General features: G+C 53.2%; 8 protein-coding genes across 8 annotated transcripts; 5 read left to right on the top strand and 3 right to left on the bottom strand.

The window, feature by feature from the left end:
• Positions 1-57: 57 nt before the first annotated feature.
• EV422DRAFT_570634 (uncharacterized protein) lies at positions 58-312 on the top strand (the record flags this gene model as incomplete). Its single annotated transcript, XM_053072894.1, has 2 exons — positions 58-146; positions 207-312. 2 exons carry the CDS (start codon positions 58-60, stop codon positions 310-312), a joined length of 195 nt encoding a protein of 64 aa, XP_052922559.1.
• A 412-nt stretch (positions 313-724) lies between these two features.
• Positions 725-2,092, top strand: EV422DRAFT_551434 (pyridoxal phosphate-dependent transferase; the record flags this gene model as incomplete). Its single annotated transcript, XM_053071835.1, has 4 exons — positions 725-758; positions 826-1,676; positions 1,747-1,908; positions 1,985-2,092. The coding sequence occupies 4 exons, from the start codon at positions 725-727 to the stop codon at positions 2,090-2,092; spliced, it is 1,155 nt and encodes a 384-aa protein (XP_052922558.1).
• A 190-nt stretch (positions 2,093-2,282) lies between these two features.
• EV422DRAFT_219988 (winged helix DNA-binding domain-containing protein) lies at positions 2,283-4,058 on the bottom strand. The gene has a single exon (XM_053065457.1). The coding sequence runs from the start codon at positions 3,926-3,928 to the stop codon at positions 2,414-2,416; it is 1,515 nt and encodes a 504-aa protein (XP_052922557.1). The 5' UTR covers positions 3,929-4,058; the 3' UTR covers positions 2,283-2,413.
• EV422DRAFT_219704 (uncharacterized protein) lies at positions 4,059-4,897 on the top strand. The gene is made up of 2 exons (XM_053065453.1): positions 4,059-4,470; positions 4,569-4,897. Exons 1-2 carry the CDS (start codon positions 4,189-4,191, stop codon positions 4,707-4,709), a joined length of 423 nt encoding a protein of 140 aa, XP_052922556.1. The 5' UTR covers positions 4,059-4,188; the 3' UTR covers positions 4,710-4,897.
• On the bottom strand, positions 4,792-7,231 carry EV422DRAFT_541273 (uncharacterized protein). The gene is made up of 7 exons (XM_053071194.1): positions 7,041-7,231; positions 6,861-6,963; positions 6,681-6,794; positions 6,335-6,597; positions 5,979-6,269; positions 5,647-5,911; positions 4,792-5,578 (listed from the first exon to the last, which is right to left on the bottom strand). The coding sequence occupies exons 1-7, from the start codon at positions 7,075-7,077 to the stop codon at positions 5,086-5,088; spliced, it is 1,566 nt and encodes a 521-aa protein (XP_052922555.1). The 5' UTR covers positions 7,078-7,231; the 3' UTR covers positions 4,792-5,085.
• Positions 7,232-7,744: 513 nt separating this feature from the next.
• On the top strand, positions 7,745-8,606 carry EV422DRAFT_486386 (putative methyltransferase-domain-containing protein; the record flags this gene model as incomplete). The annotated part of the gene is made up of 2 exons (XM_053067388.1): positions 7,745-8,069; positions 8,155-8,606. Coding segments are annotated over 2 exons (777 nt in total), but the record flags the coding sequence as incomplete, so codon positions are not given.
• Positions 8,607-9,185: 579 nt separating this feature from the next.
• Positions 9,186-10,401, top strand: EV422DRAFT_219658 (class I glutamine amidotransferase-like protein). Its single transcript, XM_053065452.1, has 3 exons — positions 9,186-9,355; positions 9,423-9,955; positions 10,039-10,401. The coding sequence occupies exons 2-3, from the start codon at positions 9,487-9,489 to the stop codon at positions 10,359-10,361; spliced, it is 792 nt and encodes a 263-aa protein (XP_052922553.1). The 5' UTR covers positions 9,186-9,355; positions 9,423-9,486; the 3' UTR covers positions 10,362-10,401.
• A 327-nt stretch (positions 10,402-10,728) lies between these two features.
• EV422DRAFT_541267 (uncharacterized protein) lies at positions 10,729-15,043 on the bottom strand. The gene is made up of 3 exons (XM_053071193.1): positions 14,890-15,043; positions 12,424-14,812; positions 10,729-12,357 (listed from the first exon to the last, which is right to left on the bottom strand). The coding sequence occupies exons 2-3, from the start codon at positions 14,663-14,665 to the stop codon at positions 11,063-11,065; spliced, it is 3,537 nt and encodes a 1,178-aa protein (XP_052922552.1). The 5' UTR covers positions 14,666-14,812; positions 14,890-15,043; the 3' UTR covers positions 10,729-11,062.
• Between the last annotated feature and the right edge of the window lie 9 nt (positions 15,044-15,052).

Below are 15,052 nucleotides of genomic sequence, written 5' to 3'. Positions count from 1 at the left end.
CGTGCTCAAGTCAGCAAAGTGTCGGCGATTCCGGCATCCTCTCAAGCAACTGCTCATATGCACGCAAAGCAGCAAAATGGACTTGCTGCGAAACTCATCTTCAATGCTCGCGAGTTCCAAACGGTCCAGGAAGAAGCAAAGAACGGGTACAAGGGTCAACTGGCACGACAGCATAACATTGCGAGGCCTGACGCCACAAGCGTCAGGAGTGCCAGGAAGACTAAGCGGATCGTCGCCTTCATCCTCCTATTCGTCCTCATTATCGTCATCTTTGTCATCTTTGAAACTGGAGTCATTGGCAACATGAATTAGCTAACGACTCAAGATAGGGCTCGTCCATACAGCTGGTTCTCGTGCTTGTCGATAGCTTTTACACTGTACGTATTAGTTGGTAGAAACCTCGGATATGCGACATTTAGACATTTTCAGATCCTCCTGAACAGTCCTGAAAGCCAGCCTGAAAGCCAGCGTCTCGGGAAGAGTCGGAGTGTGTGTCAAAATTCGATGATTCACGCAGCTTTCGTGGAGTGAGTGGAGTGGCGAAGGCCCATAACTTTCTTGCGTTTTCTCACGGATCTCCACATTCCCTCCGCAATTCATGCTTGCCGTCCGACTCGTCCGCAACTTGTCCAACGCAGCACCGTATCTTAGCATCCTTCAGCGCTCTCCATCGCAAATTACGCTTCTTTCAGCTCGAACTTCAATCAGATCATTTACTACGAAGATGCCTGGTTCTCATAAGCTATGCATGATCCCAGGTATGCAGCCGTTGAATGCCATCACGTTGAACGTCTTCTCTTAACTGACGTCCGTCTTTGATATTAGGTCCCGTCGAGTTTGACGAGGCAGTCCTCGCGGCAATGGCTGCGCCAGCTACCTCCCACGTCTCGCCCAACTTTATCGAGACGTTTGGAAGCACCATTGAGCTGTGCCGTAAGGTTTTCTTGGCTCCTAACGGCCAGCCGTTCATCATCGCGGGTTCTGGCACCCTCACGTGGGACATCACCGCCGCCAACCTCGTCGAACCTGGGGAAAATGTGCTCGTCGTCAACACCGGGGTTTTTGGAGACTGGTTTGGAGAGTGCTTGGGCGTCTACGGCGCGAACGTCACCCACGTCCGTGCTCCCTTTGGCGCTCGTCCCAGCCTTGAGGAGATCGAAAAGGCGCTGACGGCCAAAAAGTACAAGCTCATCACCGTCACGCACGTGGACACGTCGACCAGCGTGTTTGTTGACATCAAGAGCATCGCAAAGATGGTTAAGGAAAAGTCGCCTGACACCTTGATTGCTCTGGATGGAGTGTGCTCTGTGGGAGCGGAGGAAATCCGTCAAGAGGAGTGGGGCTTGGATGTTGTCATGACCGCCAGTCAGAAAGCGCTCGGAACCCCACCGGGGTTGGCCATCATGGTTGTGAGCCAGCGTGCTCTGGAAGTTGCGGCGAACCGAAAAGCTGAGCCCAGAACGTACTTTGGGTCATTCAAGAAGTGGCTCCCAATCATGAAGCAGTACGAGGCCCGGAAGCCCTCCTACTTTGCCACTCCCAGCGTGCAACTCATCCTGGCCCTTCACACGAGTCTGAAGCAATTGGTGGATCAGGGAATGGAAACCCGATTTGCCAAGCACAGGGAGGCGTCGAAGAAGGTCAAGGATGCGTTGGAGAAGTGGGGTCTCAAGTTGGTGAGCTTATGGGGTCTCTTACGTGAGAGCAGAAGGCACGACAGAGTATCTAACAAGACGTTATTTCCAGGTTCCACATAGCAGAGATATCGCCGCTAACACGCTGAGCGCTGTTTACTACCCAGACGGCATCAAAGGTCCTGAGCTTCTGCAGAAGATCGGCGCCGCTGGCGTCGTTGTCGCTGGAGGCCTGCATCCGGAACACGCCGCGAAGTATTTCCGTATTGGACATGTACGTATCTGTGCCTTCTCACACACACACGCATGTCGGATCGAAGCTGACTGCGTTTAACCCATCGCGAACACAGATGAACGTGAGCGCTGTAAATGAGGCGGAGAACGGTCACCTGGACAAAACTTTGCACGCGATAGAGAGCGCATTGAAGGTGAAGCGTCACCCATCGCCGTCTTTATGATTGACGTTGTGGCTAATGATGGCGATTTTTGGGACCTCAGGAATTGGGTCACAAGTAGAATAGTTTTGCATAGCATGTACATATATCAACAATCACTCTTCAGATCCATTTCGGGAATGCAACGTCTAAGGTTGGATATTGTACTTTCACTGGTCACACTTCCAATCAGTGGTTCCATCCATAAACGTGCGACCCTCGGTTTTCTCCCACCGTCGCGGCACCTCTCATTTGTGAGAGCGACCAGCGCCCCGTCAGGTTGCTCGTCGAGACCAGTATCAATGCTTGAAGCGTCTCACTCCTTTCTCCCACGCGCGTTAATCTCTAATCATACCCGACCACAACCTTCGGCGCGTCCAAAAACGCTCTCACTCTCTCCGCCTCCTCCTCAATATCGCGCTTGACCTCATCCCCAACTTCAACACCCTCAAACATCTCCACAACAATCCTCACACCGCCCACCCCGCCACCCTCGCCCTCGAGGTATTTCACCTTCCACGTACCCTGCACGCGCCCGTCCACAAACACCGTGCCGTTAATCAACCCGTTCTTGGTCCATACTAGGTACTTTCGGTCGTCATCGACCCAGATGGATTTGTCCTTGTGGGCGAGCAATGCTGGGTCGAAGCGGGAGAGGAGTAATGTGGGAATATGGGGATGGGCAGGGAGCGGCGGTGCGGCTATGGGTGCAAGGTACATATTGTGCGCTGTAGTGGAGATGTAGTGCGGTGTGGGCTGGCCAGCACTTTTCGCCTTCAACTTGGCTGCGGAAGGAGGCGGCGGCGTACGTGGTGTGACGACGACTGACTGTATTAGCCCTTGGTCGATTAGATGCTTGACCGCAGGTTTGGAATCCCCAGCCGGCAAGTCATAATGATACCTAAAATCGATCTCTTGAGCGGGCCCATGCGCTTCGAAATACCGTCGCGCAATCTCTTTCAAAGCAGCATCCTTGGCCATCTCCACATGCGGTTCCTCCTCGCCTTCTGGTATATATCGCGGCTTGAGCTCAGCAGCCGCTCCTGCATTAACCTCGGCTTTCGAACCCTGCCTCAGTAGCGTCGCGCACATGAACAAGCTGTAACTCAACGCCCCATCAAATCCCATCTCCTCCACCGTTTTCCTGGTCACGTTCTCCCCCCTCTCCAGCTTCTCCTTCACCGCTTTCTGCGCTTTGATGAATTGCGCTGAGGAATCTTTCCCCGTAACGTTGCCCAAACGAATCGAGTTGGTGCGGGTCGCAAAGATCTTTGCCTTGAAGGCAGATGAAACGATGTGCCAATCATCGTACGCGAAGAGATGTAAGGTGCATCGCTGGGCCCAGATGCGGACCAGCGGCGTTTTTTCGGAGAGGACCAGGGATTGGAGCGCTGTGAGCGTGCTGGCACTTTCTACTTCTAGCGAAACACAGCCCGTTGTGGGCGGGCTTTCTTTTGTCGGTCGTCTCGCGAACCGGCTATGTATGGACATGAAACCAGACAATGCCTCCTGCGCCTGGACGCCAAACAACTTTTTCGTAATGAAGACGGCTGAAGTAGCCGTCGGTGATAATTTGCTTTCGATAAGGTGATTTGACACTAACCGGAGATACGTGGCTTGTCTCGCCGATATGGTCCGAACGGCCGACGCTACGGCCACCATTGTTGACTCAGCGGAAACGGAGGCTAGCGTTGGCTTTGGCGGAGAAAATGACAGCTTGGTTTGAGTGGCAGTTTTACTTGGTGTTGAAGATTGCGTCGCAGATGCAACTGGTGCCGTCGAGCCTGTGAGTCGGGCAGACTTCCTCCTGACCGGAGCCTCCACGTCGTCTGCAGATGATGTCGGCGCCTTCCGCTTCATTCTACCGGACCTATCTTTTCGATCGTCTCCTTGCTTCACAAATATCTGTTCTGATGCTGTCGGTTATTCGTGAGGGGGGAGATTGTTTGAACCAAAGCGGTGAAAGAGGGCCTCTTGAGAAGTGATGAAACTCGACAAAGCTCTGCCCGTCTGCGTTTTTCGCCTCGCCTTCGAAATTCTGGGTTCAACTCTGGAGACTCTGGTTCAACTTCGTGCTCCAGCAGCAATAGACACATAACACACCCTGCAGTTTACCCGCAATGCCTGCTGAACAGCCAAAACTGGGCTCTGTCCCACCATCACGATCCGCACGCTCTCGTTGCTGGCAGGCCCGAGACGCATATTTCGCCTGCTTGGACGCGCACAATCTGTACCTGCATGGCCTGGCACCTCAGACACACGAAGAGATAATAGCACTAGATCCGCAGCGACTCACTATTGCCAGCGAAAAGGATCGGAAACTGTCAAAGGAAGCAAAGCAAAAACTCTTTGCTTGCAAGGCTGCCAAGGCCGAGTTTGACAAGGAGTGTTTAGCAAGTTGGGTGAGTCGTAAGAACCAATACAGGCAATAGTAAAGCAATAATGCTTCTGATTGTATGACTTGGTCTCACACAACAACCTGCTTCTTGTACTTCTCTAGGTTCAGCACTTCAGTCTGTTGCGCGTAAAAGACCTTCAGACGCAGTATCTCAAGAAGAAAGTAGAAGACGAGGAAAAGCGGCAATCAACGTCAAATGACGAATTTTGGGAAAAGGTGTCCGCGAAGCCAAAGGCAAAGTAATATATTGATTTGCAGATTAGAATCCACTCCATATTGGGTGTATAGGATATGTACATAGACTTTTGCAAAATAGAGGAAGGTGATATCAATCTTCATGTGGGTGCGAGATCGAGTTGTTGCTCTCGGCACTTCTGCAACAACTTCGAGCCCGCAACTCCCAACTGTCCCTGAGTGCCAAGTTCTTCCTATGCAGCTTCCTGAGCTACTCTGGTGCACCGCCATCTTCTCAAATTGCCGAATCGTAGTCTATAACTACTCCCTACATGTTTACCCTCGTATCTACGACGACCCCGAACGACCCAGAACGACCTAGAACTCGATATACCAAAAATGACTAGCTCTCCGCCGTGAGAAAAACAACAGCCAGGGGCAGAAGTTACTCCGTCTCGTCAGCACCGTCATCAACCACCAAGAAATCAGCAATCTGATCTCGCATCCAATCTCTGCCGACTCGTTTCGTGACCTCGTGAGCCACATAAGGCGGCAGTATGAGCCGAAGGTCGGCGTTTGCCTTTGTCTCTGCTGGTGAATCCCCGTTCTGCTGTGCGCCATTGCGCGGTAGACGCTTCTGCGTTGCTGCGACGGCGGCGTCCTTCGCGTCCTGGCAAAGATTCTGGCAGGCGTAGCAGATATGCTGGGATATGTCGATTACTGATGAATTCGGTTGCTTTGACGAGCAGCATCCGCCAGAGGTCTCAGGACACGAGGCGCAGCACGAGGATTGTGTGCAGTCGTTCGCATGAGGAGAGCTTCCAACATTCATTTTCGCGAAAGCGTTCGGTAACTCCGCTGTCGACGAGGGTTCCGAGGTGGGAATAACGGCAACAGTGTGATTTGCCCGCCAGTCCTTCGATGCGTATTGTACAGGTCTACCGTTCATTATTGATAGGATGAGGACCCAGCCAATCACGGTGGTACAGTGAGCACCAACACCTACCCTTGACATAGTGGACAGACCGTAGTGTCCTCCAGCAAGTACTCGGATGAAACTTTCTCGCCCGTCCGAACAACCGTAGGGACCGTCATTGGGAAGTCGTTCTGCAGTCCGATGACGAATGCTTCGGTCAGGCGGTCGATACTGGCCTTCGCCGGCATCCCCGTGGTGAAGTCTCGGACAACAGCGTAGTCCAGATTCTCGTATTTGTTGAACAGAACGACCTCTTTAGCTAGTACGTCGCGTAGTGGCTTGATTACGGTAATATCTGGGAGGCAATAGGAGCGTTAAGCAACGAATTTTTCATGCAAATCGATTGCAGCAGTGTTTGTCACCTTTATGCCACTTCGACGCGACCGCCATCTCCAAGGGCAAACTGAAGCCATTTCCTTTGCTTGTCAAAGAGACAACTTTAACGGCTAACCGCGTAGCATTGTCCCCAAGCGCCGCCAATGAGCAACCATGCGCCCTTGCGGTGTCCAGCACCGCCTTCATCGTCAAAGTCTGTAGCATGTCCTCCTTTGCTGTCAGTTTTCCGAGGCTGTTGAAACATTGTCGTAATCTTTCGGCGGGCGTCAAATTCGAGTTTGCGATGTAAGCCATGTTCATCCGATGCGCATTCGCGTCTGACAAAAGCGAGGCACTATTGAGGACGGGCCCGAGAAGAACAGCCAAATGCACTAGGACTCACCATTTGCGTCTGCTCCCGAAGCAGCCAAAAAGCCAGGATCAACCCCATCCGGCCCCGCGAATACATTTTCGATTGGTACGCGGATGTACGTGAACCCTGATGATTTGACAAGGTTCTCGATGCCCGCCTCCTTCGCATCAACTACTTTGCCAAATACAGAAGACTGATCCACATGGCATATGACGATTTCCGAGAACTTCCGTTTCTTTCGGCTGTTTTCAGAGTCCAGTGTATGGAATCGCTTGAATCCCTCAATCACAAGTCTACAAGCGGCCATTAGGATCTTGTAATCCACTGTGGCGGAAGACACCTCTTTGTATCGCATGCATGGTTGGGTTAAAAATACCTTGACGAAGGTCCTCCAGAAAATGCAATCAACACTTTCATTCCGTCCGGGCCTTTGGAGGATTTCATGATATTTATCCTGAATCTATACAGGACGCTTTCAATAAAACAGTTCCTATAGACCAATTCGGTCAGTACGATGCTATGCCATGCGCCGCAAACGGCAATGGAAGGGACCGACCTGCAGTAATGAACACCCTTTGTGTCTACCACTGGCGGCTCTATTTTGCACTTGTGACATTTGCCCTCCACAAGAAGCCTTCGCCCGCTTTGCGGTTTTAGTTCTGAATCATAAGTGGGTCGATAAGTAACTGAGCAGCTAAGAAACCGTCGATATGTCCGTCGTGCAGACGAAACTTACGAGCTTCGAGTTGGATATCTTCCTCTACGCTACACATGGTCACTATTCAGTCCTAGTTTAGTGAGGGAGTACCACAGATAGTCGTGCTGACAGGCCTACTGTCGTATATGTACTGGTCCGTTATACGGGATGCGACTGCCACCTGCGGAATTGTCAAAACACCTTCAATGGGAAAAAGTAGTGAAAAAGTGACAAACCATTCAACACGTCTAAGCCACAGCTGCCGCTCCGACAAAAACCTGGACAAAAACGTTGATCTTGACCCTGTCTTGACCATGGTGAGTGCAGAGCCATAGCGCGCGGAGGAGGCGGCGGCTGATATATTGCATATATATATATATACTGCACCTGGTACAGTACCTGTGGAAAGGGGGAGGGAAGGCACGGCTTGTGCATCTGCCACGGGCTTCCTTCACGTGTAAAAAAAAACATCCCTCGCTCGACGTGCTGGGACAGAGGCACAATTGCCGCAACCTGTGGGGCCATCTTATGCGATGGGAGGACCGGACGAAACAGCAACTTTCGACAAGCCTGCAGGGTCATCTGCGCCAAGGACCAAGGAGCACCTCGATGAGTCCGTCGACCCGCTTATTACCCTCCTCCACACGACGCACAGGCGGAACGCCGGCAATGCCCCTCTTCTGATCCGACAGTTGCACCAGCTGGCCAGCTTATATATCCTTGACCCAACTGTATCGCCCGACGTTGCGCAGCACGCCATATCTCAGTTGCAGAAGTTTGCAGGGAAATGGCTTGTCAGTTCATTGACTTGGCTTCTTGACGCAGGAGAACAAGGAGATGGGGAGGGAGAAGCAGAGGACCCTGAAGTGCTGGTCGACATGGTTTCCGACACCCTAACGATGTTGGCCGGCCGTGCCGCGTTGAAGGCTCTGGACAAGAACTACAAGTTTCCAGGGCTGGGAGGTGAACTCATTATTAGAGAACCCACGGCTGATGTTGCCGACATTGGCTTTCAAACTTGGGGTGCCGGTGTAGTCCTCGCGAGGTACGTAACGTCACATTCCGAGAGTATTCTATCTGCTGAAAGTGCATTGAATTCGTCTGGAGTGCAGGTTGTTAGACGAGGGCACCATCAAATTATCGGTTCCACCAGAGAAGACGAACTTCGCGCAGACAACGATTCTAGAGCTAGGAAGCGGGACGGGGCTGGCAGGCTTACTATGCGCTCGAATAGGGCGGGACTCTACACCATCGTCGCATTCCTTCCACATGACGCTAACCGACTACAACCCTGCGGTTCTGGATACTTTGGTGTACAATGCGCGAGCAAACAATCTGGACGATGTCGTAGATGTTAGCATGTTGGACTGGCGGGATGGAGCGATGCATTCTTGGCCAGATACGGAGGATCTGGATGACTCGATACAGACGGGAGACTCGAAGCGCGCCACGTTTGATTATGTTATCGCATCAGACGTGGCGTACGACAATGCAGTAACGCTGATACCTGCGGTCGTCGATCGGTATCTGAGCTACGAACCTCATGGGAGATTCTGGTGCGTGGTGCCTAGGAGACAAAGATTCAATGCCGAGTTGGCGGCGTTTTTGAGTGCGATGGGACACAACCCCAAGGAGTTCGGGGTGGATGTGGACAGCTACTTATCGGACGGACGCATCAACCATGGTGTCGCATCGTCCTCTTCAACAGTCGGAGATAGTGCATTATTCCGTTTGACACACTCAGAGGATTATCGTAGCGATGACAATGTGATCTACATTGTGCTCTGCTACCGACGTGCCGATGCAAGTAGGTAGTCGTCGTAGATGGCCAGTTCCATACCCCTCCATTAGACGTCCACACGGACAGCCGGAGAATAGAAAGCTGACTATGGCTGGTAGATACACGAACTGCACGATACAGACTTGATTTCGCTTTCCAGACTCACTAACGGGTGCATCAGCTTGCATGGTCGAGCGTCAAGTGGCTTTGCTGACGGGGTACAAATGGCGCGTCTCAGGCTCCCGTCAATTGAGACTTTGACGTTATCCGCTATGCCGTCATTACATCATTGCGCTTCCAAGCCTCAAACCACTGTCCAGTTCGGCGTCTCTCATCATCATCACAGAAAGACGTTGGGCGGACGCCGGAGTCTGATGGAACCCCGCGATGGATGATGCCCATTGCCGGCAGCCGCATTGATCAACGATCCCAACACTGGTGGTGTCAGCATGAGGTGGAAGGCTGTTCTACGTTTTGTAATTTGTGGCGATATGATGCATGTGCATGTGCAGCGGGAGCTCCGAGAGCGCCGCCGGACCAGACAGTGACTCGTTCCGAGTCGCTCGTGAAAAAGGTATAAAAAGGGCACTGGCTTCTACCGGTCCGGCTGCTTCACCAACAACTCAACGTACCTTTTCAAGCTCATCAATCTGCACCGAAAACCACACTCTAATCAAATTAATCCCAACCCACCAAACGCAAAAAATGTCCTCCGTCCAATCCGTCCCAATTTCCGCCCAGCCCATCAAGGGGAAGGTCCTCGTTGTCCTCTCCAGTGAAGACCACATCACCCTCGCCAACAACAAAGACCAACCCACCGGCTTCTTCCTTCCTGAGCTCGTCAAGCCCGTCATCAAATTGCTAGACGCGGGTTACGCACCAGTCTTCGCCAACCCCAAGGGAAACGCACCATCAGCCGACCCCCTCTCCGAATCTCTCCCCGTTTTCCTATTCAACTTCCTCGAGCGCAACCGGGAGCAGGCGTTCGTGGAGAAGCTGAAGAACGAGGCTAGGTTGAGCCAGCCGTTCAAGTTGGCGGACATCACGGATGCGGATCTGGAGACGTTCAAGGGTATTTTGATCCCCGGTGGACATGCACCGATGCAGGATCTGCATGACGACAAGGACCTTGGACGGATCTTGAAGCACTTCCACGACAGGTCGAAGCCTACTGGTGAGTTACAGAGTCATCGGCCTCGCCGCGCTTGGGCAGCTTTGTAAGGATTGAAATTCATCACACATGGCTGTTCTTTCTAGGTACCCTCTGCCACGGCCCCATCGCTCTCCTCTCCACCCGCACCGTCGGTCCCTTCCTGTACGCCGGCTACAAAGTCTCATGCTACAGCGACCGCGAGGAGTCGATGAACGAGGTCATGTTCCGCTCCGCCCTCAAGTTCAAGGTGCAATCCGAACTCGAGAAGGCCGGCGCCATCGTCGAAGTCAATCCCATCCCCATGGGCACCAAGGTCGTGATAGATAAGGAGGTAGTTTCCGCACAAGGGTTCACCTCAGCCCAAGAATTCGGAGAGAAGCTGGCGGAGGCTGTCGTGAAGTACGATGCCACGGCCCCGAGGATATAGGTGATAGGCGCTCATATAGACACACAGTAATGCATATTTCGTAATTTCATGATTTGGGCCACCGCTCAGCCTCCTCTGCTCATATACTTTGCCACAACCTCCTGTCCCAGCCCAGCTGGCGACCCGGAATCCGTTCGTATAACTTGCTGTGAATGAGTCGTCGATCCCTCTCCTTCCCGATCTCATCAAGAAGCTTTGAGGTTGACTTCGTGAGTGTCGAACGTATTTATCCACCAAGTACAGTAATTCCGGACTTTGTCGCGCAATGTCGATGGGCCACGCTGAAAGCTGGAGGAGGTCGGTGAGTGTGGCCGCCTCCGGATAACATTAATTCTGTTGAAATGCTGTCAAACTTGAGTATGGGCACTCGCTTTGGGATTCTATGCTCTCCTGATTTGAAGTACATAGGCCGTAATGCCATGGGCGCGCATGTTATAGCTTAACGAAATGTACAATTGTATGAATAAGAGCAGGGGGGCGACGTGAAGTATACGGAATGATTGAGGGAAGAGTGGAGATACGAATTGGGTGGAACAACACATTTACAATCCAAAAAAAGGGGGATGAGGGAGGAAACTACGATTGGAAGAACACTGCGACGCGTGACGGGCAAGGCCCAAAACACCGTGTGTGTAAATTACAAAGCTACGATATAAACGACAAAACCCAGTGAAGCGAGAGGGAATCGACAGAGCGTGTCTTTACTTGGGCCAACTATAATGGCGACACGGGTAAACGATCGCCGGACTGCTATGCCCCGTCGGCGCAAAGTTGGGGTCGCGCTTATCACGCTCCGACATTTTGACAAAGACGATATCAGCGCCTTCGTGAAACTCGTCTTGCGGGGTTTCGCCCTCAATGGGCGCTCGGGCTTGCTCCACCGCGGGTATCAATTTCTCGGCGCAGGCGGGACATAAACCGATGGCGGAGCCGTAGACATGCATTGCGGCGTGGAGGAGCCGTTTGCGTGTCTCGAAGATGTCGATTTCAGGTGGGCAGCCCAGAAGGGAGGGGAGATCCAGGCTTGTGCCTTGAGTTTTTGACCGATTGGACACGGCGAATGATATCAGGTCGGCCGTGATCCCGAGGAGAGTGCCGAGAACTGCCGGTTGCCCCTCCAAGGAGTCGGCTGCGATAGCCCCTCCTCCAACATAAAGCGATGATCGAGATGACGTAGACTGCGATTTCACCGAGTCGGTCTCGATTGCATTCCGAGGCGCCGATAAGATTCTGTCGCTGATGGCCAAGAAAGGTGTGACGGGTCCGTCAATGGGAGGCCCAGACGGTGAGCTGCCGTCCCACGCTTGCGTGGCAATCGGTTCGCCAAAGCTCGGAGACAGCCCTGCCTTGCCCAGTATTTCCTTCGCGCATCTGCTCAAGGCGCGATTCCCGTCGTCTACGTACAGCCTCTTGAACACCTCTGGCACATCGACCGGCCCATCCGCCAACAAATACCCCATTTTGGCACACGTCGCGGTCGTCAAAACACTCTTCTGCCTAATTGCGTCCAATCCGACCGTGCTGCCGCTGCCCGAGAGGGCAAACATCATCGTGGCTGTAGCCTGCGTGCGCGCACCGACAATCCCATCAAGGACCTCTCGGCAGTTTACCAAAAGCTCCATGACTTTCTCGTCATTTATCGTGTCGGGGGTGAGTTTCTCCAGATGCATCGCCTTCAAGAATCGCGAGACCGGCTCGGGATCCATGACTGGCAATCCCGTTCCGTGGTCGAGATAGCCGTCGCCTGGTTGAGGGAACAGCGGCCGTCCGGGAGTGGCTTGCATTAGCCGTGTGAGGAGGAAGAGGGCTTGGGTCAAGGTGAAATAGACATGGGGGTACAGGAATGGGGATATCGCTTTCGTGCCGTACGCATTGCTGGCATCGGGACTGAAGAGCCCCGTTGTTGGGTTTGTGCCATCAGCGGGCACCTCCGGCGCCAACCGCGATAAGTAGTACAATGCCAAGTATGGCTGGTGCAGGAGAACATAACCCACAGCTATAGGAAAAGAAGGTACTCAGGAGTCTTGCACTTCATGACACAGAAAAACAAAAAAGCTCTTACCTAGATTCGCCCAAACGAAGTCCCGACCAAGCCAGTCTTGCTTCCGTCGAAACACTTTCTCAATCTCATAAAGAGCCAAGATCCCTTCATCGAACAGGGGTTGTCCCAAGATCTCAGGTGCATCCTCGTCCGGCGCTCCAACTCCCCAATTGATCGTCTCCAGTCTTGGGGGGCCCCAGAACTGACGACATGTGTTCAACTTTGCTACTAGATTTGCGGGATTTCTCTGGTGCGCCAGGTTCACCTCATGAGCCCACTGGAGGTTGTTCACCAGCTTGCCCACCTCGATGGACAGACACCCAAGGTTGGCATCTTGCTTCGCCTTTCCGAGTTGATCGCCGATGTTGGAGAACAGCTTGGCCGCCCGGCTGTGGTAATCCGTCGCTGTGTGGATGTGGCCTTTCGCATGATGGGCCGTTCCCAAGTTGGCGACAATTCCAGCTTCCGCGGAAGATACAGCTGTGAAGATATCGTTCGGATTGGACAGGGAGGCTCGGCGGGTCGATGTGGTGTTCAGAAGAAGACGGGCAGAGTAGAACGATACGATCGTCTCCGCTTGCTTGTGCGTCGACAGAGCTTCGTCATCCAGACCGAGCTGTTGATAACAAAGACCCAAATGCGTGAGCGAACGTGTCTCGGCGATGAGTGTTTGACGGTGCAGGTACGACAGCTTGATCTTGGTTTTGGTGGAGGGGCCTAATTCCCCAGTACTTCCACGATTACTCTCGGAATCTCCCTCCTCTCTACCAGCCGCTGACTTCAAGGAAGCCGTAGAGATGTTCGTTCGCTGCAAAGTCCCCAGAGTGAACTGCGGAGGAAGCGGGTATTCCTCCAGCACCGCCTCTGCTAATCTCTTGCACATGTCGTGATATTGGATCGCCTCCTGGTACTGTCCCAGACAGTAGTGGGCATTGCCCAGGTTGGTAGTCAACTGAAGGAACCACACCACGATTGGCGGGCCCTGTGATGGATCATGGCTTTCTCCGTTCGCGGCGTTGTCAGACGTTAGCACCGGAATTGGGTCATCCTCCTCCACATCGGAGTCGATGTCCGCATGCCGCATGACCAGCTGCAGCCACAAGGAGTTTGTTGTGCGGGCATGTTCTTCGACATAACGCGTGGATATATCCCACGCTTGCCGCAACTCGTCCAGACTCTCCCTCAATCGCCCAAGATTCCTCAACGCACACCCAATGTTCGACAACGCCTTTGCTTCTCTGAGCATATCGTTTTCCCTCAAAGCGAGCTCTCTCGCCTGGCGCCACTTTCCAAGCGCCTCATCAACGTTGTGCCTCGGCAGCGCAAATGCGGTCGCTCCTTCGTCCAGCAGGGTATCAATGTTGGGACGGTTGACGGACGCATTCCGCAATGGTATGGTGAAGCCCCCCGACCGTGGAGGGATGTTCAAAGAGTTCTCGGTAGAAGTGCGTTGCAAATCAGGCTGCGATCCCTCACCAAACGAGACGGGACTAATCTCAGAGAGGGAGAGCCTATGTTGTTGCACAGTGTTTAGTCGATTCGATTCAGAATAGAGTGACTGTGGTCGCCGACTCTCCGTTGTTATGAAGTTTTCCAAGATTGGTGCTGGTTCGGGAAATAGCTCGGAAGGTTGACCATAGGGGTTCGTATTGGGAGCAGAGTAAGGTGGGGCATATGCCATTGCATATTGCTGCGGTACGGGTGCTTGACTGAATCCGGCTACCGGTCGCTGCCCCATGCCATCGGGAGATGGAAACGCTAGAGGTTGCGGATAGCCGGGCTGTGGTTCCGGCCCGCCGGGATATCCCATTGACAGTCCAGGCATCAATTGTAGGGGCGGTTGTTGCTCATATGAGAGCTGTGGCGATGTTGTCTGTTGTGCGGCGTATCGCTGGGCATCCTGCGTTTGAGAATTTGCCGTTACTCTGCGAGGTGGCGGCATGAAAGAGTTCCTGTTGGCGATGCTGGCTGTCCGCTCTGGCAGCCCTTGGGCGGACGCAGAGCGAGATGGGATGCTAGGCCCTGAGCCGGATGGAGCTCTTTGTGGTATGTGAGGTCCGGAAGGATTGTATGTAGCGGCGCGGCCTGGCAATGGCGGTGCACCGCCGCTAGTATTCATCAATGGAGCACTGACGGGGGTCCCGCTTCCATAATCTCCGGAATAGCTGTTTTCTCGGGAGCTGGACGTTGACGCACGAGCTGGAACGTTGCGCCGAGGTGGGATAAAGACCCGACCGGGAGCAGGTCGGTTGGGGTCTGCCATTGCGGAGCTTCCAGCCACGCCTCGTCAAAGTAGAAAGAGAGCGTATTCCAAGTTTTGTATTCCAGCAGTTCCTTAAGCCCCTTCTTCTGCCTTTTGAGTGAACCGCAAACGATTCAAGTAGTATAGAAATGTGTGATGTGTTGAGATCTACGCGGCCATGGAAGTGAGACAGGTGAGACGGCCAGTTGGACGAGGCGAACGAGACTTGGCACATGTTGACCCACAATTGTTCTGAACCTGGAAGGAGGTCTATTGCCCCACAGCGTCCCACAGGAGCGTATGTATGTGTATATGTATAGTTCGTATATATTGGGACGGTGGTTGGTAGTGGAGTGGGAACTGCGAATTTGGACAAACGCTCCCGACGGGCGGCTGCAGTGACCGCAA

The sequence above is a fragment of the Fimicolochytrium jonesii genome (genome assembly GCF_025526975.1).
Source record: "Fimicolochytrium jonesii strain JEL569 chromosome Unknown EV422scaffold_27, whole genome shotgun sequence".
NCBI lineage: Eukaryota > Fungi > Chytridiomycota > Chytridiomycetes > Spizellomycetales > Powellomycetaceae > Fimicolochytrium > Fimicolochytrium jonesii.
Note: the sequence above shows the minus strand (reverse complement) of the source record. Positions and strands in the feature narration are given on the sequence as shown.